The sequence below is a fragment of the Microtus oregoni genome, unplaced genomic scaffold (genome assembly GCF_018167655.1).
Source record: "Microtus oregoni isolate MIOR12 unplaced genomic scaffold, Mior012 000004F_ref0000308, whole genome shotgun sequence".
NCBI lineage: Eukaryota > Metazoa > Chordata > Mammalia > Rodentia > Cricetidae > Microtus > Microtus oregoni.
The window spans coordinates 28,175,894-28,200,683 of NW_024543063.1; the positions used below are offsets into that span (position 1 = coordinate 28,175,894).

General features: G+C 48.8%; 1 protein-coding gene across 1 annotated transcript in view; it reads right to left on the bottom strand.

The window, feature by feature from the left end:
• The window catches only part of Map3k21 (mitogen-activated protein kinase kinase kinase 21), a 32,138-nt gene extending 18,123 nt beyond the window's left edge, over positions 1-14,015 (bottom strand). The window contains exons 1-2 of the mRNA XM_041649419.1: positions 12,740-14,015; positions 1,512-1,692 (exon numbers count right to left, since the gene is read on the bottom strand). Coding sequence (XP_041505353.1) covers positions 1,512-1,692; positions 12,740-13,496 — 938 coding nt within the window. The 5' untranslated portion in view covers positions 13,497-14,015. The remainder of the gene's footprint in view (positions 1-1,511; positions 1,693-12,739) is intronic.
• Between the last annotated feature and the right edge of the window lie 10,775 nt (positions 14,016-24,790).

Below are 24,790 nucleotides of genomic sequence, written 5' to 3' on the forward strand. Positions count from 1 at the left end.
AATGGCCCCCAAAGAAAATGGCATTATTAGGAGGTATGACTTTGTTGGAGAAAGTGTATCACTGTGGGAGCAGGCTTTGACATCTCTATTGCTCAAGTTTCCCTCAGTGTAACTGTCAGTTGACTTCCTGCTGTCTTCTGGTCAAGATTAGCTAGCACCATGTCTGCCTGCAGGCCACCATGCTTCCCATCATGATGATAATGGACTGAACCTCTGAAACTGTAAGTGAGCCACCCCAATTAAATGTTTTCTTTATATGAGTTACCATGGTTGGTGTCTTTCCACAATAGTAATCCCAACTAAAATACTTAATGACACACACTTACCACACATGTACACACACTTAATAACACACACACATATACACACAATTCATAATGCACATGAACGCACACTTACTAATACACATGCATATATGATAACACACAGAGAGATTTTGCCTTGAGTCTCAGAAAAGACTTTGAACTTAGAACTCTTGAGATTGGATAGATCCGCCTGTATTGAGAGATGAGCAGGAGCCTTTTCGGACCAGGTGGAGTCTACAGGATAGATCTTAAACGTCCCTCTAAAGCTAATGGGTCGGAGCTTTGGCCCCAACCTGAGGCAGCAGAACCTCTGGAAGCAGAGCCTCATATGGAGGTGAATCACTGGGATCTGCCCTGGGAGGGTAGCCTGGAACCTCAGTCCCTTCTCCCTTCTCTTTCTCCTTCCTGGGCGACATGAAGGAAGCTGCTTAAATTGCCACAAACATCCAGCCACGATGTTCTGCCTCATCGCAGACACCCTGAGCCAAGTAAGCTTTCCTCTTTTAACTTAATCACCCCAGAGATCGCACCACAGGACCGGAAGTCGAGTGACAATTCTCTTGTCATTGCATCTGTGGCTGGTATTTTCTCTGGGCCACCAACCAGCTCCCCAATAAAGACACGGAGACTTATTATTAATTATGAATGCTTGAACTTCGCTTGGGCTTGTCTCACTAGCTCTTTTAACTTCGTTTAACCTGTTTCTATTCATCTACCCTTTGCTTCAGGGTTTTTTACTTTTCTTTCACTCTGTGTGTCTTACATTCCTGCTTCCTCCGTGTTCGTCTGGCTGGCCTCTGGCATCTCTTTGGCATTTCCTTTTCTTTCTTTTCTGAGCTTAAATTCCTCCTCCTACTTCCCCTGACTGGAAGTTGTGTGTATAGCTCCTCCCTCACTATTAGCTGTTCCGCTGTTAACTAGACCAATCAGATGCCTTTCGCAGGCAAGGTAAAACTGCAACACATCTTTACCCCATTGAATAAATGCACACATCATCTTTACACGGTTAAACAGATATTCCACAGCATAAACAAATGTTAGCACATCTTTACATAGTGAAGCAAATATTCTGCAAGGCACATCTAGATCAACACACTCAGAAGCTCTTTGCTATTCATGGCAGAATCAGAAAGCCCTGAAGCCTCCACAGATCAAATACCACAGCAACCCGGGGTGGCAGGCAGACAAAGGAAGGCGTATGCTCACCTCCAGATGTCGCTGCCCTTGGAGAACAGGGAGGACCTGATGACCTCAGGAGCCATCCAGGCATAGGTCCCTGCGGCACTCATCTTGGTGGTCCTGTGCCACTCCCGTGCCAGCCCAAAGTCCGTGATCTTCAGTGTCTTGTTGCAGATGTCATCGTGTTCTATCTTCTCCAGCAGCAAAACTGCAGGGACAAGGGCGAGAAGGACCTCAGCACGTGGTTTCCCTCCCCCAGTCTGATTCCCAGCAAAACTGCATGGACAAGGGCAAGAAGGACCTCAGCACGTGGTTCCCCCCCAGTCTGATTCCCAGCAAAACTGCAGGGACAAGGGCGAGAAGGACCTCAGCACGTGGTTCCCCCCCCAGTCTGACTCCCAGCAAAACTGCAGGGACAAGGGCAAGAAGGACCTCAGCACGTGGTTCCCCCGCCCCCAGTCTGATTCCCAGCAAAACTGCAGGGACAAGGGTGAGAAGGACCTCAGCACGTGGTTCCCCCCCAGTCTGATTCCCAGCAAAACTGCAGGGACAAGGGTGAGAAGGACCTCAGCACGTGGTTCCCTCTCCCCCCCCCCCCAGTCTGATTCCCAGCAAAACTGCAGGGACAAGGGCAAGAAGGACCTCAGCACGTGGTTCCCCCCCAGTCTGACTCCCAGCAAAACTGCAGGGACAAGGGCGAGAAGGACCTCAGCACGTGGTTCCCCCCCAGTCTGATTCCCAGCAAAACTGCAGGGATAGAGTAGAAAGGACCTCGACACGTGGTACCCCCCCAGTCTGACTCCCAGCAAAACTGCAGGGATAGAGTAGGAAGGACCTCAGCACGTGGTGCCCCCCCCCCCCCGCAGTCTGACTCCCAGCAAAACTGCAGGGATAGAGTAGGAAGGACCTCGGCACGTGGTTCACTCCCTGCCCAGCTCTTCTAAGTCACCTATTCTGTTTTGCTTTATATTTTTAATAGCAAGACTCCATTTAAAAACTGTTTGCCCATAGAAACTTGTACACAGCACACCATGCATGCATTCACACCCGCCTTGCACGACCCTCTATCTTTGTTCACCTTACCAGGGGTTGGACCTGGAGCTTTATGCACACAAGGAAGGCTCTACCACTAAGCCACATCCCCAGCCCTTTTCAACGGCTTCTGAAATACAGTCTTGATTGGGTAGCCCAAGCCTGCATTGTAATTGCAGTATATCCTACCCATGGCTCTCAGGTGCCTGTCAACGATGCATGTCAACAAGTAAGCTCCCTGCAGCTCCATTCTCTGCTCCTCTTCCTGCATGGGTTCATGCTCCCCCCTCCCACCCAGTCTTCCCGAACGTTCCCCACCCAGTATGATCCCAGCACCCCATGGGGTAAGCCTCTTCTTCCTGGAATGATATCCATGGGATCTGTTCCTGGAATGAGGCCATCTATAGGAGAGGTCGCATGCCCATGATGCCTGGGCAGCCAAGGTTGAGAACACCCACTCACCCTGTAGTGGTGCCCACTTGACCTGGCATGACTCAGCCAGGGAGAGGAAAGCAGAAGGGGGCTCCTTGTATTTTTCTGTTGTCATTGTTCCTTTTCACCAGGAGATCACAGTGTTGAGCCTGACAAGGAAACCCCGCCCCAGTTTCCTAGCCACAAGAATGATTTTGGAGGGGAGAAGTAGAATTTAAAATGTGGTTTCCATCATGCTGTGCAATGTGAGCATAACATTGTCAGCTCTTGTAGATAAAAATAAATAAATAAATAAAATAAAATGCAATCTCATGGTAGCTGCATCCTGCCACCTCACTCCCAGCAGCGTGCAGCCCCGAGCAGGCAGAGCTTCAAGGCACTCTTCCAGCACGGTGCAGCTGCAGCGGAAAGTAAATGATTCCTAGGGGCAAGAGCCTTTCACCAAGATATCTCAGTTAGAATCAGTTATCAAAGACAACACAAGAAAAATAAATGTTCCCCTCCAAGAAGTCCCGTCCTAATCAAAGCAGGGTGCCCTTCCTGCTGGGTGCACGAGAGACTGCTACCAATAGATGACATATTAACACGGCTCATTATCAAACATCGTCTGCAAAACCCTCACAGACATCTGAACCCAGGGAGACACCATGACTTCATGAAATTGGAAATGCAGAAGGCAAACCCATCAGAGGCTGATCACCCAGCTCAGCCCGCACTTGCTGGTGCCTGCCCGTCTTTTGGGCTGGGCTGTTAATTTATTCTTTAGCTAATACTTCTCTGTGCACTTACATATAAAACTTAACTCCAGAAATGATTTTACCACTCCTCCAGTTCCCCACAGCAACTCTGGACTCTGTATGTCTCAATGGATGCTGGGCTAGCCTCCATCAACAAATGCTGGGCTAGCCTCCATCAACAGATGCTGGGCTAGCCTCCATCAAAAGCAGACCACCCATTCTAACTGTAAAAATACCGTCAGCCATCCATCTCCCACGGTTTCCACACATTTCAGCTCTTAATATGCCAGACATCAGGGAAGGCAGTTTATAACCTAAGAACGCCACCCAAGATCCCAGGGCTGTGAGCAGAAATGACCCTGTCTGGAGGCTCTGACATCCTCTATCCGTGCCATGACATCCCATGGAGACAAGGCAACCAAAAACACCTGCAGACTGGATGGGCGTTCAAACAGTACTTCCTGTAAGCTAAAAGCCTATTTTGTCCTTTTGAATTTCAAGAAAAATAAATCCTATTTAAGAAGAGATGTAGCTCCTAATCCTTTAAGTGGGTGCTCTTAACCACAGAAACAAACACCAATGATTAGCCCCTACACCCAGCTTCTGCCCCGCCTGCCCCCACTCTTTCTCTGACTTCAGATGTAAGGGCTGAAAAGGACTTGCTGCCCTGTAAAACCGATTTCACAGACTCTCTTCCCCTCATTATCTCATTCTTGCAACAAGTGGACAGGAAGGTGTGGTCTGAATGAGAAACGACTCCACACAACCACGAGCGTCAATACTTGGTCCTAAGCTGGCAGCACTGTTCTGGAAGGTTGTGGAACTTCTAGGAGGTGGAGCCTGCCTGGAGGAAAGACATCACAGGAGGCAGGCCTTGAGGCTTTAGAACTCGGCCTTACTTCCGGCTCCCACTCTGCTTTCTGACCACGGACAGAGAGTGACCAACTCTTACACTCCCGCGGCTGATCATGGAGGAGATGATCCGCCTCCTGAACTTATGAGCCAAAGGACACACTTGGTCCCTCTGATTTGATCACAACAATGGGCCAAGTCACTAATGCAGGAGGCACAGCAGCAGCAATGAAAGCGGACCTCGAAAAAGCCCTCGTCCCCAGATCCACACCACGTGTGAGGGCAGAGCTTGGACTCCACAACACAGGAGAGCAGCTAGGAGGGAGAGCTGGGCTCTGGCCAGCAAGGAGCCAGCTTCCTTTCCAGCAGGAGGGTGGGTGGGCGGGAGGGCAGGCAGGAAGGCAGCCCCTGGCTAGCGGTTGTCCTGCTGCGGTTTAGAAGCCAGCCGCTCTTTCCCTGGGTCCAAAGTTCCCCTAGCAACTGGCACTGTGCACTCCAGATCAACACAAAACGAGTTAAAATAACACCTCAGTACCAACTGTGGGCCAGAGCTCCACAAAAGGTCCCATTGTGTGGGACTCTCTTCCCAACTGGCATGGCAGAATTCCTGAAATTCCTTATCTTTTGGGCAATGTGACCGAAACCACAACTTGCCACCTCAACAGGTAAATTAGACCTGGGCCTCCCTCCAGGTCTCGCCAGGTTTCAGGTGCACGCGGGTTGGGCCGGCTTCCACTTCCGGTCCCTCGACGTAGGAACAGACATAGACTGGGCTGACTGTCTGGATCTGTCACGTTAAGCAGGTAGGCTTGCTGGCCTCAGAAATGTTCACTCTCCTCAGCAGCTGAGCTGGGAGCCTTCGAGAACCTTCTCTGGGACTGCGGCAAGAGCTCTAGGCCCTGTCTGGTGCTCTTTCAGGACCAGGCCTTGTGCTTGGCCACCCACCCCACCATGAGTCTCTCTGGAGTCTCCTCTTGGCCTTTGTCCATTTGTTGGCATGAAGACTTTTTTTTTTTAAAGCAATTACAGTATACACTTTCTGGTCTCTCCAACATTTATGGGGTCACTGAATCCAGACTCTGTTCTGTGAGACAGATGGGTCTCAATTAATCTTTAACTAGAAATGCATTATTAAAAAAAAATCGACAAGTAGAGAAAAGGAGTAAAGGAGAAAGCATTTACGAGCAGCACTGATCTCAGGCCAGGGTCACAAGGTGACCTGACGAATGTCCGTTTTGCATACAGTAGGGGCATTGGCTATGAAAGGGAAAAGGAGCCGTCCACATTTACCATACCATACCTGCATTTCTTCTCATCTCAGCCTCCTTCCCACCTCAGCCCTCTTCCCTGAGCTACGGAAGAAGGGCCTGCCCCTGACCTGGCTGTTTGCCACCTTTTGATATGATCTTACCAGCTCTTGTATTCCCCACACGAACCCCACGTTCTAACAATTCTGGTATCCAAAGTCGTTGCAAATTTTAAAACAAAATAAAAACCGCAGCCTTGTCTCTGTGTCCCCACCTCCTAGCCTGTGCTCACTGTGTGAAAAACCTGCCAGCAGTAAGCCAGGCTCTCCGAACGCCTCATGGGTTTTTCACACCAACGGGATCCTGCTTCATATTGAACAATCAGCAGAGAGCCCTTTCCTGGTGCCTTCCCCCTAACTTGACTGGAAGCTTCCCTCTTTTCTTCTAAAGATTTATCTGCACTGTGTGTGTAAGTGCTTTGTCCCCATTATATATGTGCACCATGTGCCTCCCCAGAGCCCTCAGAAGCCAGAACAGGCCATCAGAGCTCCTGCAACGGGAACCACCTTATGGATGCTAGGACCATGGCAACTGGACCTGGCATTTTTGTGGATTTTGTTGTGTTTTTTGTTGGCTGAATGGGTAAACAAATAACGAAGACTTTATGTGAGGAATGTTCGGGAGGAAGAGAAATTATCACAAGCTCTGTCACCTTATGTCACCTGACAAGTGTAAAATCACCTCTGCCCTCCTGAGAAAGGGTCACACCCTGCTCACAAAGGAAGAGGCTGTAAAAAACAATCACAGCCAAGCAGGTGTCCTCAGAGCACACTGCTCCCCAAGCCTAGTCCTAGCCCCACCTCCGCTGACCATTGACCATCCTTAGAGAACCCCTTCCCTGGCTTGCTTCGCCTCCAGGCTGTTCCTGCTGGTGCCCAGTCTTCCCAAAAGATCTCCAGACCCCTGGCTTTTCTGACCCCTTTCCTCCTTCCCTCATTCTGACTCCTGGATTTCTTTCGTTGTCATGGAAGACTGTTCGCAACTCTGCATGGAGATTTCTATCAGCTCAGTAAGTTAACAGTGGAGGCACCTATAGGTAGCAGGCTGGGGCTGAGGAGACGGCTCTATCAGTAGAGTACCTATAGATGAGAGACCCTCAGGAACTAAGACCAAGGTGGACAGACGCTCAGACCACACACACACACACACACACACACACACACACACACGTGCAAGAAAATAAGGACTGGGGACATGGTTCAGGGGTTAAGAGCACTGACTGATCTTTCAGAGGACTCAGGATTGTTTCCAGCATCTACAGCGTCACTCAAGACTATCTGTAACCCCAGTTTTATGGATCTGATAACCTCTTATGCCTTTAGTGGGCACCAGGCATGTACCTGGTAAGCGGATTTACATGCAGACAAAACACCAATGCATAGAAAATCAAAAAGAAATAAAGGAGATTTTTAAAAATAGAAGAAAAATTTCAGCCAAGTGGTGAACCAAATGAATACATTCCAAGTCTCCAGGGAATCAAAAAATCAAAGCATGTGATGATTTGTCCATTAATCATCCACAATGTGTGTGAGCTGGTGTGTGAGGGTCACTTCTTTTCACCGCTGCTCTCTGGGCAGTCTCTGAGGGCACCATCATCAAATGAACAACGGAACCTTGTTCCTCAGCTCCCTGTGCACACACACCCTCGCACGGCACCAAGGCTTAGGGCCTGGTCACACTGGAAGCATTTCCTCCCACAGACTCATGCCAGTCTTGCCATCCAGCCACACCTGTAACTGCTACTGCTCCTTATAGTGCTGTTTGCCTCCGTGGTAACGTTTACCCAGCAGCCCTTGCAGTGAAGAACCACGGGGCAGATTTTCCCCCACAGGACTTGAGTCGGTCTCCAATACACACTATCACAAACCAGGGTGCTCTGTGATTTGAGCACGGTCACGCTGTCACCGGGAGATGATACCAGAGGATGTAGCTCAGCTGGTGGAGTGCGTGGCTAGCGTGCAGGAAGCCCCGGATTCTACCCCACTCCTGGATGGCATAAAGGGGCGGAGTGGTACATGTTTATCACCCCAGCACTCAGGAAGTAGAGGCAGAAGGACCAGAAGTTCAAGGTCATCCCTGACCAGCCTGTTACACATCAGATTCTGTCTCAGAAAAAAAAAATCAGCTCTGAGTGGCCTTAAGCTAAAGCCCTGACCTTTGAAGAGTCTGGTAATGTTAAACCCTCACGTTCTGGTAAGCAAGCATGGACTAAACTAATGGCCTCACACCTAGATTCCTGGAAGCTATTTTTGTGGGACAGCAATGACATCCTCCCCTCACCTCCTGCCTACCTTGATCCCTTCTCCTCATTGGCTAGTCACTGAAAACAAGAGACAGGGCTGGGGGTGTAGCCCAGAGGCAGAGCACTAGCCCTGTGTTCTACCCAGCAATGAAAACACATATATACAAGAAATAAACAACACAAGTCACATAGACCAGTTCTAGGCACACAATGCTCCCAGGCAGAGGCAGCAGAGTCCCATGGGTCCACAGGTCTGACCGTGTGTACCTGGCCTCAAGCTCTCCACCCCAAGATGCTCCTTCAGCTTCCTGTGGCCTCTGTTCTGAGATGGTTCGCTCTCCTTCACCACCACCCTCTCTCCAGCTGACTACCTGGCAGACATGCTAAGCACTAACCCAGCATGACTGCCAGTCCATCTCATTAGAGTCTGATGACAGAGATGTCACTGTCCCTTGCCTTGCCCTAGTGTTCTTGTGACCCAGAAAGGGTTAATATATCCTGGAGCACAAGGTGTTTGGTTGGTTTTTTTTTTTTTTTTCTCCTCCTGTCTGAATGTATACATAAAGCCTGCTGGCTCTGCTGGCTCATATCTATCATTCCAGCTGCTCAAGAGGCTGGGATTTGAAAGTTCAAGGTCTGCCTGGGCTACAGAAATCTTTCAAGGCCAGCCCTCACTACGCCGCCAGACCACGTCTCAGAACAAAAACAGAAGGAGGTCTGAGGATGCAACTCAGGGAGTGATTGAGGAATTTCTCAGGAGACCCTGGGCTCCATCCCTATGGGGCAGGGGGCAGTTTCCGTGGCTCCTCAGAACGGTTTTGTTTCATCTCCTGCAGGCTGCACGGGCAGATAGACAGACAGCTCAGTCAGCAATGCTGCTCCATGCTGTGCCAGTCTCGGGGCCCAGTATTTCTTTACCACTGTGAAGCTCAAAACCTGCAACTTTGGGGCTGCAGGGGGCATGGTTCAGTGGGTGAAGAACTCGCTGTGCAAACATGAGGACCAGAGTTTGATCTCCCAGAACCCGAAAGACAAAGCCAGGCATGGTGGCACTTGTTTATAATCCGGTGCTGGGCAAGTGGAGACCCCTGGGGAAGGATGGCCAACAAACCTAGCCAGACTGGCAAGACCCTGTACACACACACACACACACACACACACACACACACTCCTGCAGCTTTGGCTCAACTCTCAGTCAGAAGGGGCAAAAGTTGTCTATTTCATTGACGCTTCATCACAGACAAATTCCCAAGAAGTAGTAAGACTGAAAACACACTAGAAAAGAAAATCTGTCCAAAGGTATAGAATCGCCAAGCATGGTGGCCCATGCCTTTAATCCCAGCACTCGGAAGACAGAGGCAGGCAGATTTCTCAGAGTTCGAGGCCAGCATGGTTTACAGAGTGAGTTCCAGGACTGCCAGGGCTGTTCCACAGAAAAACCTTATCTCAGAAAAAAATAAAATAAAGAAGATAAAGAAAGAAAGGAAGGAAAAGAAAAGAAAAAGGAAAGGAAAAAGAAATAAAGGGTAAAATCTTCCAACAAACTCAAATTCAAGCCTTTGTTTAAGCAGTCATTCCCCACACTGGCTGGGGCGCAAGCCTGCCCTGCTCTCCAGCCATGTGGGTTGACTGTGGAGTGAAATAGAGCTCAGTATTGACTCAGAGCCCTGTTTACAGCCCATAACTCACTCCACCGTCAGCAAATAATGCAGTCAAACACAACCTGCTGAAGCCATGCTGCTGCACTCCACAGCCAGAGGGAGAAGGAAAGGCTCCCACACTGGAGGGAATCCCCAAATACTCAGGGGTTCACTGAACAGATAAAACAGGCATCAAGGACAGGGCCTATGGGCCTCATCATGATTTGAACATTGTGGGCCACATTCGATTAGCTCTCTTCATTCTAATCAAGTCATTATAATTATAGTGATATCAGAACAAATCCTTGGCCGAGATGATGTCTAGCCAGCCGGCTAACCCATTTAGAGTGCTTTTAAATGTTTTTTAGTGCTTTGAGACAAGGTCTCATACAGCCCAAGATGGCTTCAAACTCAGGACGTGTCTTAAGATAACCTTGAACTTCTGATTTCCCAGCCCCACCTTCAGAGTCCAAGAACTACAAGGATCTGCCCCCACGCCCAGTTTCTGGGATGCTAGAGATGCAGCCCCGTGCTAAGAAAGCACTCTCGGAACTGAGTTATAGCTGCCGCTTGCAACTGCAACATTTTAAAATAAAGGAAGCCTCGTCTGTCTTTAAAGAAATTAAAAATACCCTAGGATGTTGGGCTATTTCTTCCGGGGAAGAAAGATTTTCCAAAGCTAGATTGGGGGAAACTGCTTCCAAAGTCCAAAGCATCTCCCAGACCTGCTGAAGTCTAAAGTAGGCTGGTGCGAACAGGAACTATGTAACTTCTTATTTTAAAAATGATTTCAAAGTATTGGGAATTCCTTCAAAGTTCACCTCTCACGTGAAAGTGCACAAGCAAGGATTCCCACACACTCCTTGCTACACACACTAACAGGCATGCACTGCTTGTGAACATGTGGTGGGCCCCTCAAGACGCACTGAGTCAGGTCCAGGGAGATAGCTCAGACAGTAAACACTTGCTTGCAATCGTGCGTACCTAAGAGAGAGCCCTAGAAGCCCTGTGTAAAAAGCCGGGAATGCTGATGTGTGCTTGTAATCCCAGCACAGGGAAAGAAACAGGTGGAATGTCAAGGTTCACTAGCCAGTCAGTCTAGCCTAGTATGAGAACGTTTCTAGGTCAGAGATTCTGTCTCAGTCAAGGGTAAAAGGTACTCGAGCAACAAAAAAGTCCTGAGGTTGTCTTCCGGTCTCTACATGTGTGTGCTTGCAACTGCACACACAGAGAACCAGACTGGATACAACGCAAAAGCAGGAGCTCCAGCCTTGAATCTTTGGTGCAAGGATTGAGGCATCTTGAGCAGTCAGCAGAGGCCCTCCAGGGTCAGGCTTTCCAGACAGGTGGAGTCTTACGTTGTCCTGTGGCAGGAGGCTACGTACACATTGCTCTCACGACAACACACTGTAGGAGCTAAGAACAGACTGAGGGCAGACCCTACTGCCGTGACGTGTGCACATAAATTAGCTCCTCACAGACCATGCTGCGGAGCAGAAGGGCTCAGTCAACTGCTCGCTGTGTCAGCACGAGGACGGGACACCGGTTCCATCTGCAGAACCCACCCACATAAGAACCCCAGCCTGGCAGCACGCTCTTACGGTTCCAGCAGTGGGGAGGCCCAGACGGGAGAACCCATGGGGCTCGACGGGTCAGCCAGCCTAGCCAAATCTGGTGCCTTCCAGGGATGTATAAGGCACCTAAGGAAGCACACTCAAGGTTTACTTCAGGCCTTCACATGCAGGAGCACACACACGCACCCCCTCACACACATGCACCTGGACATACAGAAATACATACACACAAAAACATGTATGACACTGGTCTTAAAGCAAACCACTGCAGGGACCTTCATGTAGTCAGCTGAGACACACCACCACTTCTTCATGACTTGCTTCCTTAGACTTGCTACTCAGGGCTGGAGCAGCTGAGATATAAATTAGAAAGACTGAGGGCCATGAGATGCTCATGCATAGCCACAACTTTTGATTTATTCATAATAAATTTGCATAATAGAATATGTTTGTAACTTTCAAGTACATTTCTGGTCTGAAGGATTTGATAGCAAAAGGAAATCCAGGCAAGCAGACAAGGAAAGTCCCATTCATTCCCCTGGCTACCGTCTTTCTGCAGAAGACACTGGTGTCCTTCCAGCTAGCTCCTGTCCCGGCAGGTTTCTGAGGTCTGATGGGCAGGCAACACAGGCTGGTCAGCACCAGCCCTGCCTGAACCCTTTAGTCTTGCAAGAGATTCCATTTCAGTCTAGGGAAGGGGAGGCTCTTCTAGGGAAAAGGCAACTTCAAACAGCAATGCTCTCTAAAATCTTAATAGGGCTTGTGTTTAGCTCACGTGTCAGCTCTCTGCTAACATCTGGAAAACCCACTCTGACTTACAGATACGGTAACGGACGCCAACCAGATATTTCAGATTCCCAGAACCATACTAGATCCGTGCACCTGTTCTCAGTTCAAATAAGCGCTTCTGGTTTGCAGAAAAGATTCCTATGAACAATAATAAGGTCATATTTCATATACAGAGACATCTGAATGATAAGGTTTTGGGGAATCCCAAGGACAGGAAGCTGTGGTCACGGTGAGGTGATTTGGGGGCACAGCACCCCGGCGGAGTGCCTGCTTAGAATGCATGAAGTCCTGCGTTTGCAGCGTGTACCAGGAAAAAAGGAATTCGAAACTTGTAAAGTGGAAGGAAATGAGGAGGGGGGTTGATGACGGCCAGCAGGTTAGACATACTCTGCTGAAGGTCAGGGCTGGCCAACTGTGCAAACGAATTGGGAGACTTACACAGACATGTAAACACTCCCTGGGGGTTCCTGCAGGTCCAGAGAGTAACCAGAATTATCTACAAGCAAGTCTGTCCCTGTCTTTTAAAAAGGTGCCCAAAGGTAATAACCCAGGGTGAGTACGAATCGACCTAAAGCAAGTTCATCAGGATCCCAGGAAGATCCCTCTCTTAGCTACTGGCACCCGCTTCCCTTAGGGCTAGCCCCACTTACTGTTGCTGGACTTGAGGTCGCGGTGCAGAATAGGCACCACCGCCTCCTCGTGCAGGTAGAGCATACCGCGGGCGATCTGCACTGCCCAGTTGACCAGCACGTGCGGGGGGATGCGGAGTGCGCGGCGCGGGCCTGGCGAGCGGGGATCCGGTGCGGCGGCTGCCAACGCCCGGTTGAGCGCCCCGCCGCGCGCGAACTCTAGCACCAGACAGAGGTGCGGCTGCCGTAGACACACACCCCACAGCTGGATGATGTTGGGGTGCCGCAGCATGGCGAAGAGCCGCGCCTCCCGCCGAACGCTCTCGGCCGCCGCCGCCGCGTCCTGCTCAGGGTCCCGACGTGCCGTCTTCACCGCCACCTCCTGGCCCTGCCAAGTGGCGCGGTACACCTGGCCGAAGCCGCCGGCACCAATCAGTTCCTTGAGCTCCAGACGCTCGAAGTCCACATGCACCGGTGAGCAGGGCCGCGGCGGGGGCGACGCAGGCGGCGGCACCTGGCCACACGGCGCCACGTAGCTGGCGGGAAAGATGCCCAGGCGCCTCTGCACTTGGCCGGCCCACCAGCCCTCGTCGCCTGACACCGCGGCGTCCTGGGACAGCACCTCCACCAGCTGGCCGCGCCTCAGGCTCAGCTCGTCCTCGCCGCGCGCATCGTAGTCGTAAAGTGCGGCCCACATCCCGGAGGAGGAGCACCCCGAGTCACCCCGTGTTGGGGACCGTGGTGTATCTGCCGTTCCCTCTGTTCCAGGCAGCTCCATAGGGGTGACTGAGAGGTCGCTAGAGGAGCAAGTGCCGTAGCCACCACCTCAGCTTCCCCGGTCTCCAAAAGTGCGCTTCATCCGTCCAAACCAACAGGAAAGGGGTGCAGGGATTGAGCGGGACAACAGAGGTCACGCCCACTGCCCGAGGGCTCTTGTTTGGCTAGCTCTTGCTTGTGCCTCTGGCGCGGACGCCGGGTGCTGAGCCTGTCGTGGACTCCCGCGCGCTCCCTAGTAGTCACTCCCCCGGCCCCGCCTCCTCGGCCACTAGGTCTTCCAGGTTCCCCTGGCACCAGTCCAGTCCCTGCCGAGTTCGTTACCCCGGGTGTCCACCCTCCAGGTTCATTAGTCCCGCCCTCCGGGTTCTTTAGCCCCAGGAACTAGCCCAGGAGCCTGACCTGAAACCGCCTCCTCGATCTGACACGCCCTCTGTCTATCCATTCCGCCAAGTGGACACTTCTGCCCCAGCAATCCTGCTCTCTGGGACCCGGTCCTCGCTCCAGACTTCCCTGGTTCCACCCCGAGTGCCCGCCCTTCCTTTCCAATTGCATTCTCCAAGTTCATTGGTGCCCCTGGATCCATCCCTCCAGGTCATTAGCCCCTCCCTGGTGTCCACCCTTTCAAAGTTCATTCTCCACGTTCATTGGTGCTCCTGGAGCCACACCTCAAGGTCTATTTACCTCGTGCTGGTGCCAGCCTTCTTGGCCCTTCCCTCCACTCATGAGTAACCCTGAATCCCCACCCCGGGGCCAACTTCTACAAGTCCTGTAGGGCTCGGGACACGGCCGGCGAGTGCCTGTCTCCAGGATCTGCCCAACCCACTCCAAGCCCTTTCCTCAAAGTGAACCCACCAATCCTCCAGGTCACTGGGTCCCCTCTACAGCCCTGCAGGGCCCACACCTGCTTTCTAGACCCATTCTGACCCCGCCCCCAGACTGTCTTTCTTTTCACGCCCGTTTGTGTCCTATTCTGAGCCCGCCCTTCAGCGTCCCCGAACTGCAGCGCTCACGCGGCCCAGAGGGCGGAGCAAGCCTGGGCCCTCCTAGAGCTTTCCGGAAAGTTAAAGAGATCTTAGTGCGTGAAGACGGTTGGACTCCGCCGTGTAAAGGAAGATGAAGCGAAGAGTACCCTTGTGCTCCAGATGTAAGGTGACAGATCATCCCAGCAAAAGACGCTCGTCCCTGGCCCAGGAGTGCTTGATCTCACCAGGCTGCAGGCACGGAAATTCTCTAGACGCGGCGAGCCACAGTGGCATAACTCCGAAAACTGATGCGTCCCTGCTCCTGCAGCGCTCCGATGTCAGGGATCTCTAGGTCGCGCCTAGCACAGTGCACCCACCAGCTCCGATGTAGGCTACTGTTAAATTTCAAACCCGAGACTAGCTGCTGAGGTGCCTGCTTAACATGTCAAAGCGAACAGTGGCCTTCAGGTTCTCCTGACATCCCTCAGTCCCTACCTGTTACAGGATCCTCCCGGATTGCCGGCCCCACTTCCTACTCTGAACTCTCTAGCCCAGGGGCCTGGCTACTCTTTCCTATATAATCCAGACATTTTGTACCTTCAGCCTCCTGGCTGCTGCACCGGATCCCCGCCCCCACCCCGTTTCTTTTCTCTCTCCTGCATGGCCCAGTTCAGTCTGGTCGTGTCCATTCTGGATGCTCACAAATGTCTCTGCCTCTGGCTATGTTTTCCCACATATTTATAAAAAACTTTCTCCTCCACCACACCTTTCCTTTCCTTGGCGACCCCTGTGAGCTTCAGGCTGTCAAGGTGCAGCAACCGATGAAGCTGAAAACAAATAGAGAATACAGTTGCAAAATCATCCTGAGAAATCAGAGCAAAAAGTGCTAAACCTGAGGGCCCTGACTAGTGACAAAAAAGGATGAGCCTTAATTCTAAAGCGCATAAGGCGGTTTGTTTGGTTTCTGCGCTTCCTGCTTTGTTTGGTTGGCCTGCTTGTTTGTTTTTCAGCGTCTGAATTTACTCATCTGTAAAATGTTAGTGGCGGTAAGAGGTGTTTTCCTCAGAGGGTGGCTTTGACGAGCCTGGAGGGTGCTTGCTGCATAACCATTCTCTAGTAGTGGTTGATATCAATAGTAACACTCCCTCTTTGAGGCAGGGTTTTGTCACGTAGAGCCTACTGGCCTTGTACACACTTCAGAAGGTTGGGAGTCACAGCAATACTCCAGTCTCGGCCTCCTGAATGCTGGGATTGTCTGCCAGTACCCCCTTCACAAACACATTTTCTAACTTTTCATATATATATATGATTTGTGTGTGCACGCATGTGAGCACATGTGTGTGCACATGCATGCACCCAGATGCAGAGACTGGAAGAGAGCATCTGACATCCCCTTTCTCCATCCTATGCCTGTAAGATAAAATCTCTCACTGAACCTGGAGCTAGGTTGGCCATCAGCAAACCCAGGGATGCTCTCATCTCCCTATGTTATACTAGTGTCCCAGAGGTGGTTACACCTGACTTTTGTCTAGGTCCTGGGAATCCAAACTGAAGGATTTGTGTTTTTGCAGCAAGCGCTCTTACTCACTGAGCCATCTCTTCAGCCCTAACTTTTCTGTTTTTCTAATATTTATACCACAATTGCCTTCTGCCTCTGACAAGCAATATGGATTTTCACCCACAAGCAACGAAGTCGGAACTTGTGTGATTAAGCTACAGTGAACCACCCTGAAAGAAAAGGGTTGTGGAAATAGCACTGACACAGGGATAAAGTACAATCAGCAGGACAGACGTCTGGTGGCGAAGGCTTCCATAAAAAGACTTGGGGGTGCAGGCTGAGAAGCGACGTCACCCTCCTCCACAGCCTATTTCCACTTCCTTTCCTGTCTGATAGCGACTCCATGAATCATGACAGTTAAGAACTTCTCTGTTGTGGAATGCCTCTCTACTCAGAGAGGAGCCAGCATCCTATAAGAGGAAGAAGAGAGAATGTTGCCAGTGAGAAGGGAAAGTTTAACATCTAAAATCTCAACTTCTGGGCTGGAGAGATGGCTCAGAGGTTAAGAGCATTGCCTGCTCTTCCAAAGGTCCTGAGTTCAATTCCCAGCAACCACATGGTGGCTCACAACCATCTGTAATGAGATCTGGTGCCCTCTTCTGGCCTGCAGGCATACACACAGACAGAATATTGTATACATAATAAATAAATGAATGAATATTATTAAAAAATAAATAAAATAAATAAAATCTCAACTTCTATGGGGTGGGGAGGATGGTTCAGCTGTTAAGAGCCCTGGCTGATCTTCCAGAGGATGAGATGGCTTCCTGTTGGGGTCTAGCCTCGACGGGTTCGTATGTTCCAGGGGAGGGGCGTGTGGATTAGAAATGTTTGGCAGAAAACACAGAGAAACAAACAAACAAAAAAGACAGAGACACAGGATAGACTAGGGAGGACAGCCAGTGAATACTGAGTCCGCCCACATTTATTTCTCAAAGGTTTTATACACCCCAATTTAAAGAGGAGGGGGAAGACAAAAGACCTTTTTACCAAAATGCAAGGAAGAAACAAACTGGTCCCCTTCTCAAATACCCAAAGCCTCAATTAACCACACCCTAGGTCAAAACACCCTTGGTCAAACCCCCTGTCAGTACCTTGAACTCTCTGACCTTTAGTTAAGGTGGAGCAGATCCACAGCTGTGGGCTCCACAGTTTCCCAGCACCCACGTGGTGGCTCACAGCTGTCTGCAACTCCAGTTCTAGGGATCTAATGACCTCTGTGGGTACTGCAAGCACATGGCACACATATACTTAGGCACACAGACATGAACATAAAATAAATATCTAAAAAAAAAAAAGTAAGAATCTTCTCCTGTAGTGTGGAAGGGATGCAGTGTTACGGGGGAAAGAAACCAAATAAACCAGAGATGAATGGGTCATGGAGTCACACGCCTGCAATTCCAGCATTTGGGAGGTGGGGCCGGGAGCATCATGAGTTCCAGGCTGGCATAGGCTACACGGAGAGACCCTGTCTAGAAAACACAAACCAAGAACTGAGGAGATGAGGAAATGGAGACAGCAGAAATTAATTGTGCTTGACTTTGGGATCTGAGAGGGTCAACACTTACAGGCAGGAGGAAATAACTCTAAAGATCAACCCAGGTCGCAAAGCAGTGAAAGACTGGGCGTCAGTGACAAGGGGGTTCACACATGTGTGGACCTGCCCTGAGCCCCTAGTCACAGGAGAGTCTGCACTGACATCCCAGGAGAGCAGACCACTCTCAAAGCAGGGGTTTCTAACAGGTTGTCGGCGGGCATGGGGCAGATGAGAGATGGAAAGAGAACACGAACAGGAGCAACCTGGCAGCACCCTGTTGCCAGCCCTGATGCCCAACAACAGGGACAGATGCTGGCCTGGAAGAGCCAAGGAAGAGAACCAGAGCATAGAGGACCTTAAGACTGAGTCTGCATTTGAACTCCAGGAGAGACTGGAAGCCGAAGAGGGCCAAGGAAAAGTATTTCCTCAAGACCTGGGGGCAGGAGGGCGTGTTTGAAAATCTAGAAAATATGGCCTGGTAAGATGGCTCAGCATAATGGCCCGTGTCTGGGTCTGCCTGGCAGAAGGGAAAACTGACCCCACAGGTTGTCCTCTGCCCACACATGTGGACATGGTGCATGTGCATATTTGCACACACACATCCTCAAAATGTAATTTAATTTAATCTAGTTTGTTTATTTTTGGGTTTTTAAGACAGGGTTTTTCTATGTAGATTTGGAGCCTGTCCTGGAACTTGCTCTGTAGACCAAGCTGGCCTTGAACTCACAGAGATCCGCCCACCTCTGCCTCTCAAGGGCTGGGATTAAAGACGTGCACCACCACCACCTGACTGCAATTTAAATTTTTAATCTGAAAAAAAATGCCAGGGATAGAAAAATGTTTTTCCTGATGTTTACTTATATACAACACCCATTTCCCCTTTTCTATTTCTATTCAGAAAACAGAACTGCAGGAAGGTGACAGTTTAGTGAGATTGCCTTTGCTGAGTCCTATGCCTAGCTTCAAGACAAAAGGAATGTTGAGAGAGAGTTTGGAAATTCAGAAACACCAGTGTCATTGCCCATCTTGGGTCCCATCTGTGTGTGTGTGTGTGTGTGTGTGTGTGTGTGTGTGTGTGCGTGCACACACATGCGTATGGGCTGTATGCCGGGGGCAAAGTAAAGAAACTGTTGACATGACCTCTCCATTATTAACAGAAAGGTTTTTTAAATTGTTAATAAGAGAAAAGAATTATCCAGAGGGATCTGGAAGAGTCCAGAGCAGAGAGAAAAGAAAGCAGACTGGACATGGCCAGGGCTTGGGAAAGTGGGAGAGAAAAATGAAGACACCAAGATAGCAAAAGACAGAGACTAAAAGCACAGTGAGAGAGACAGGATAGCGAGAAGGGGGGGGGGGGGATGGCAAGAAAGGGAGGGGAATCAGATATGGGAGAAAGAGAGAGAGAGAGCCCATCCTATGGACAGAAGACAAGTACCTTAGGGGAGCGTAGAAGAGGGGTTGAGAAGGTCTAGAACGCCAGTATAGACTGTGAAGTGTGTAACAGGTACTTGTGATACTGAGGGAGCCTGGAGGCCAACATGGGTTTGATATGCTGACAGATACCACAAGTATTGTATGTTGGAGAGCCATAAGTCCCTTCTGCCAGAAGTCAGGGAAATGACTCCTTGGGGACTGAAAACCTGTTTCACAGGTTTGCCTCTTCTCTCCTCTCCCCTCCTCTGCCCTCCCCTTCCCCTTCTCTCCTCTCCTCTCCTCTTCTCTCGTCTTCTCTCTTCTCCTTTTTTCATGTTTCTCATGCATCTCAGGCTAGCCACAAACTCGTCATGACTGGCTTTGAACTCCTGATCTTTGTTCCTCCACTTTCCTAAGTACTGGGATTGTAGACGTTTGCCATCACACCTGGCTTAAACATAGGAAAGACATCAGAGAATGATGGGTCAATAATAGTTAGAGGAGGTGGCATGATGGGGAGACAGTGGGAATCTTCAATAGCATGGGCAGAGTGAGGGTAGCCTCGTGCAGAAGGCAAGACTTGAGACAGTCAGCTCTTCAAGGGCGTGTTTAGATAAGGCTGTTTTCCGGAGGTCTCAGTTTCTTAGTTAGAAGCTAATTGCGAAGCAGCATGGTGCTTTTCTAATGCCTTAAGAGACTGCAGTTTAACAGGTACTCTTGCCCCCTCCCCTGTCTCCATTCTCGCTATTTAAAGATGTGGAGTTAAATTAATAAAAATAACAATAACAACAGCTAGTTTCTGGCATCTACTGCTGTGTGCGTGTGGACTGTGGATCCGGTTACTGTTTATTCTCCGTTTCAGCTGGCGCTCTGCCTGAGACACAGTCATCCTGAGTTGTAAGATTTCTGCTACTTTAATCCCTGGGGCCAAGCTTCAGTCCTAAAGATAGAGAGCCTTGTAGTTACAGATTACTACCGGGCTGGGGAAAGGAACAATGGACCACTTCATTAAACCGCTACATTGTGAAAGGCTGAGGGCATCCAGAAAGCCAAGGCCATCCTTCCATCCTAGCTGATATCCCTTCAGGCACAGACCACAGTACCCATGACCTTGGGCTCCAATCTGGCACCAGTCCGTCCACCTGCCAACTGCTCCTTCAATTTTTGTTGCATTTTTTTAGAATGTCCTTGACTCTTTTCAAACATAATGACTGATTCTTTACAACATGCTGCAGGTATGTTGTAAATGTAACTAACCTAAAGTCACAGAGAACAAAAATGTGTGTGTGTGTGTGTGTGTGTGTGTGTGTGCAAGAGAGAGAGACAGAGAGAGGTGGGGGGGGGCTGACTCTACGAAGATGAGCTTTGTATGGTTTGCTTTATTTTTTATTGAGTTCCAAAAGACTGGGCACTCTCCCTATTTTGCTTGCTAATGCTTCTGTTTTGAATAGTTTTGCTGTCTGGTGCATTTTTCTCACACACTTTGTGAAAATGAGGGTTTTCCCCGAATATCAGATCTTTGAGAAGGGTGTGGATTCCTTAAACTAGATGCAGCAATGGTCAAACTACAGACGTTTTTAGAGAGCTTCAGCTTTTGTTTTAAATCGATTTGCAGACAGAGGCAGGAGAGCTGGGTGTGTGGCTCAGTTGGCGGAATACTCTCCTGGCTTCTGGAAGTCCTGGTGTGATCCCCAGCACTGCATAAGCCAGGCACACCAGCTCACGCCTGTAACCCTAGTACTCAAGAGGTAGAAGAAAGAAGAGCAACAGTCCAGGGTCATCCTTGGCTATACAAATAGTTTGAGGCCAGCCTGGGCTACATGAGAACCTGACTCAGCAAACAAAAGGAGGCTGTGAGCATACCCTCCCCTCAAGCAGGTGCTCACTGTGGGGATTAGTGAGAACACATATACAACCCTTTGGACACTATCCGAGAAATGCTCAAATTCCAAGCACTGTTTTTTAACTCCTACATACAACATTTGCTGTGATGCAAGGTTTATCTACGCAGCCATGTTTTTCTCCATCTTTTAAACTAATACCTGGCATTTCTTTAGAACTCCGCAGGGAGCCCAGTTGACCTTTCCATCCCTTGCAATAAATGGGGGCACACCTGGTGTGACTCAGCTGTATGAATCTACCCCGGGAGCACACCTGGTGTGACTCAGCTGTGTGAATCTACCCCGGGAGCACACCTGGTGTGACTCAGCTGTGTGAATCTACCCTGGGAGCACACCTGGTGTGACTCAGCCGTGTGAATCTACCCCGGGAGCACACCTGGTGTGACTCAGCTGTATGACTCTGCTATGTTGGTCAGCATTATGTCAGACAACTTTGTGATGGTCAGTTTTGTGGTAGTCATATTTGTAGTCATCAGCTTTATTGGCCTTCTTGATTTTCTTCTGGATGTTATTGTTAATTCATGGTTGTCTTTATCATCCCATAGGCATAAGGAGTGTGAAATACTGGAAAAATAGTGATACACACTAGACATGCAACCACTGTTTATAATTGTTTGTTACAAGAATGGAGAGGTGACTCAGTAGTTAAGAACAATGATTGCTCTCACAAGGGCCCAAGTACGGTTCCCAGCACCCACACAGTGGCCCACAACTGCCTGTAACTCCAACTCCAGGGCATCTGTTGAGTCCTCTGACCTCCACAGGCTCCTGCGTGCACACGGTGCACTGACATACACACATACACGTAGGCAAACACATGAACACGTGAAATTACATAAATGAATATTTTTAAATATATGCTTGTCTGCTTGGTGGCTGTCACTTCACCAATGGTCCTTTGTCAGTCTTTGTGGTCCTCCTTCAGTCAACAGACAGTTCTAATTAGTGCTGTTTGCAAGGGGTGTTTTTGTCAATTATTTTTGAACAAATTGTTTGATCTATAAAAACAGTAAATCTGTCTTTCAAAACTTGCAGCCTTACTACCCAAGATTTAAAATTAAATATATTCAAATGTTAGCACATGCTGGGGTCGCTTAACAGGTGACGTGTGAGTCCCACTCTCATTTATCCAACAGCTAAATTCTCCTTATTATTAACCTGAGTACTGGGAACTTGCTTTTCCACTGGGTTGATTTCAAGTTGGCCTCTGAAATAGTTGGCTTGCTCCTGTTTGCTTATGGTTCTCTTCATCACCTTTCTTCATCTTCTCATTTTAGAATTAAAAGATGTGTGTAGGATCTACCTTAAAGGAGTCCAGGATATCTAAGCATAAATACAACTTCATTTTTTCATATATATTGTAAGTATGAAAAATATGAGAAAAAACATGTTTTTAAGAGGCTATCCATAAAAAAGTTAATTTCCTCCCCCACCTTCCCTGGCCATCTGCTTTCTTGCTTCAGAGTTTAATTTTATCTCTCTAAGAACAGATGAAACTGCACATGAGAGACAAATTTTTACAAATATATAACATTTATAGAATACTTTACATATATACACATACATATTGTTTTTTGAAACCGGGTCTCTGGGTCTCTCTATCTATGTAGTTCTGAGTGTTCTAGAGCTCACTGTGTAGATCAGGCTAGCCTTGCATTTATAGAGATTCGTTTGCCTCTGCCTTCTGTAATTAAACATGCCCAACCACACCTGGCATACACTTTTTAAAAAAACATAGAGAATACTTTAGCATTTTCCTTCTAAGAGTATTTGATTTAATTTTCTTTCTCCATGTGTGCGCATGCACATGGGTGTACAGTGCCCTCAGAGCCAGAAGAAGGTGTCGGATCCCCTGGAGTTGGACTTACAGAGGGTTGTGAGCCAGCTGAACTCAGAGCCTCTGAAAGAACAGGAAGTGCTCTCAGCTGCTGAGCCCTGTCTCCATCCCACACTTCCGTTTTCAGCTAGGGTGTCTTCAAGACGCTTCTGGAGAATAGTATTGCCTTTCAGTTAATTACATATTTGCAGTTTTTGTTACCTTGTGCCTTTTGTCTTCTGTCTTTTTTTACATATTTGCAGTTTTTGTTTCCATGTGCCTTTTGTCTTCTGTCCTTTTTCCATTTGCTTTACCCAGCCCCCATCCCAGTGTATTCATGGCTCCCCCATCTCTGCTAAGTTTAGCTATTGATTTACTTATTTTATGGCCCCAACACCTCTAGGACACACCTCTCCGGTGTGTTAATTCACACTCATTAAAGCCTCCCCACTGCTTTCCTTAGGTTTGTTGTCTTGATTACTTCTTGATGTCAAAGTCTGCTTTATTCTCGCTGCTTCGTGTACTCACGGAACAGGACTGAGTTGCCATTACAAAGGATCCCACACACTTTGGTAACCCAACATGATAGTCATGCGCTCATTTATATTGTCGTCCCTTCCGGTGTGAGAGGAGGGACACAGGCCATGGAGTCAGCTTAAGCACTCAGAGGCCATCAAGGGCCCAGTATTTCGCTTTGAAACTAATTCTTTCTTCTCTGTATAATTTGCTAAAAGGAACAGCTAACAGGCACAGATATTCACACACACACGCACGCACACACACACACCGTTTCTTTCCTCAGAGCACAGATTCAGTGGCTGTTGGTAAATGCCTCGTAACTGAATATGACAGTATTTTTTAAAATAAAAACGTATTTATTTTTATTTTATGTATAGAGGTGTCCTGACTGCACCGGTCTGCCCATGCCCAGTGCCCTTGCAGGTGAGAAGAGGGCGTCAGATACCCTGGAGCAGAATCTACAGAGTCTGAACTCTGAGGCTCTGCGGAGAAGCCTGCATTTCACATCTCAGGCCTTCCATTAGGCGGTTGTCCGTTTAAACGGCTGTCAGGGCAAAGGGAGCAACACTCACACAACGTCTATCTTGGTTTGCACCTGCCTGCTTAGCAGCTTCCCTTACGGGGCCGTTTGGTTTTTATCTCATTTTGAGTTGGAGGTCATGGCACATCATTTTAGTATTTAAAGTTTTTTCTTATTTCTTTAAAACTTATTCGATTGAGACTCAGAATCTTCCTTCCATTATTTCTCTCCTGAGCTTCAAACCCTCATTGTATAGAAAATTAAGAAAATGCAAGACCTAAAATAAACAATAATATTCACCACAAGACATACAGAATACTCACTGACATATGTGATACATGAACAAACTTAAGTGGAAATCAGAGCCGTAGTTTTGCAAACAAGCTTTCTGCTATACCGAATTTGCCCTGGTTATTAATCTTCGCCTGTTTGGCAATACCTATAGGCTTTAATCTATTCTAGCAGCGATCTAGCGCCACCTAGCGCCACACATAAAACTCTGCTTTTCTCCTTCTCTTCCCTCTCTTCCCCTCCCCTCCCTTTCGTCTTTCCTCCTAGAAGAAATGGTAGATTACTAACTATCCCAGATAATGTTCAGGAAATATATAAAAAGACGGAGAACTAGATGCAGTTGCTCACGCTTGTAATCTCAGTACTCTGGAGGACTGCAATAACATTTCAGGCCAGTCTGAGCCATATAATAGCTTCCAAGCCTCTTCAGTCTACAGAGAGAGAATAAAATTAAACAATGCAAAATAAAAACACCACTGACTAATTGAAACTCCAAAGATTATTTCAGAAGGACGGTTGTCGTCTCTGTGCGCCCGGTTGGGGGTGAAAGAGAAAAGCCAGAGTGGAGACACTATCAGTGGGAGCCGATCAGATGGAGCATAAAACTTCAGACCTCTGGTCTATCGCCAGGCAAGGTCACAGGGACCAAAGCCCCGCATGTGGAACTCAGAGGAAATTGCTTGGAGTTCTGCAAGTCTGGGCCTTGAGGTTAGACAAACCTTTTGATGAGGGTGGCAAAACAAAAACAAAAGCCAAGGGGTTTCCTGTCTGTGTCTCT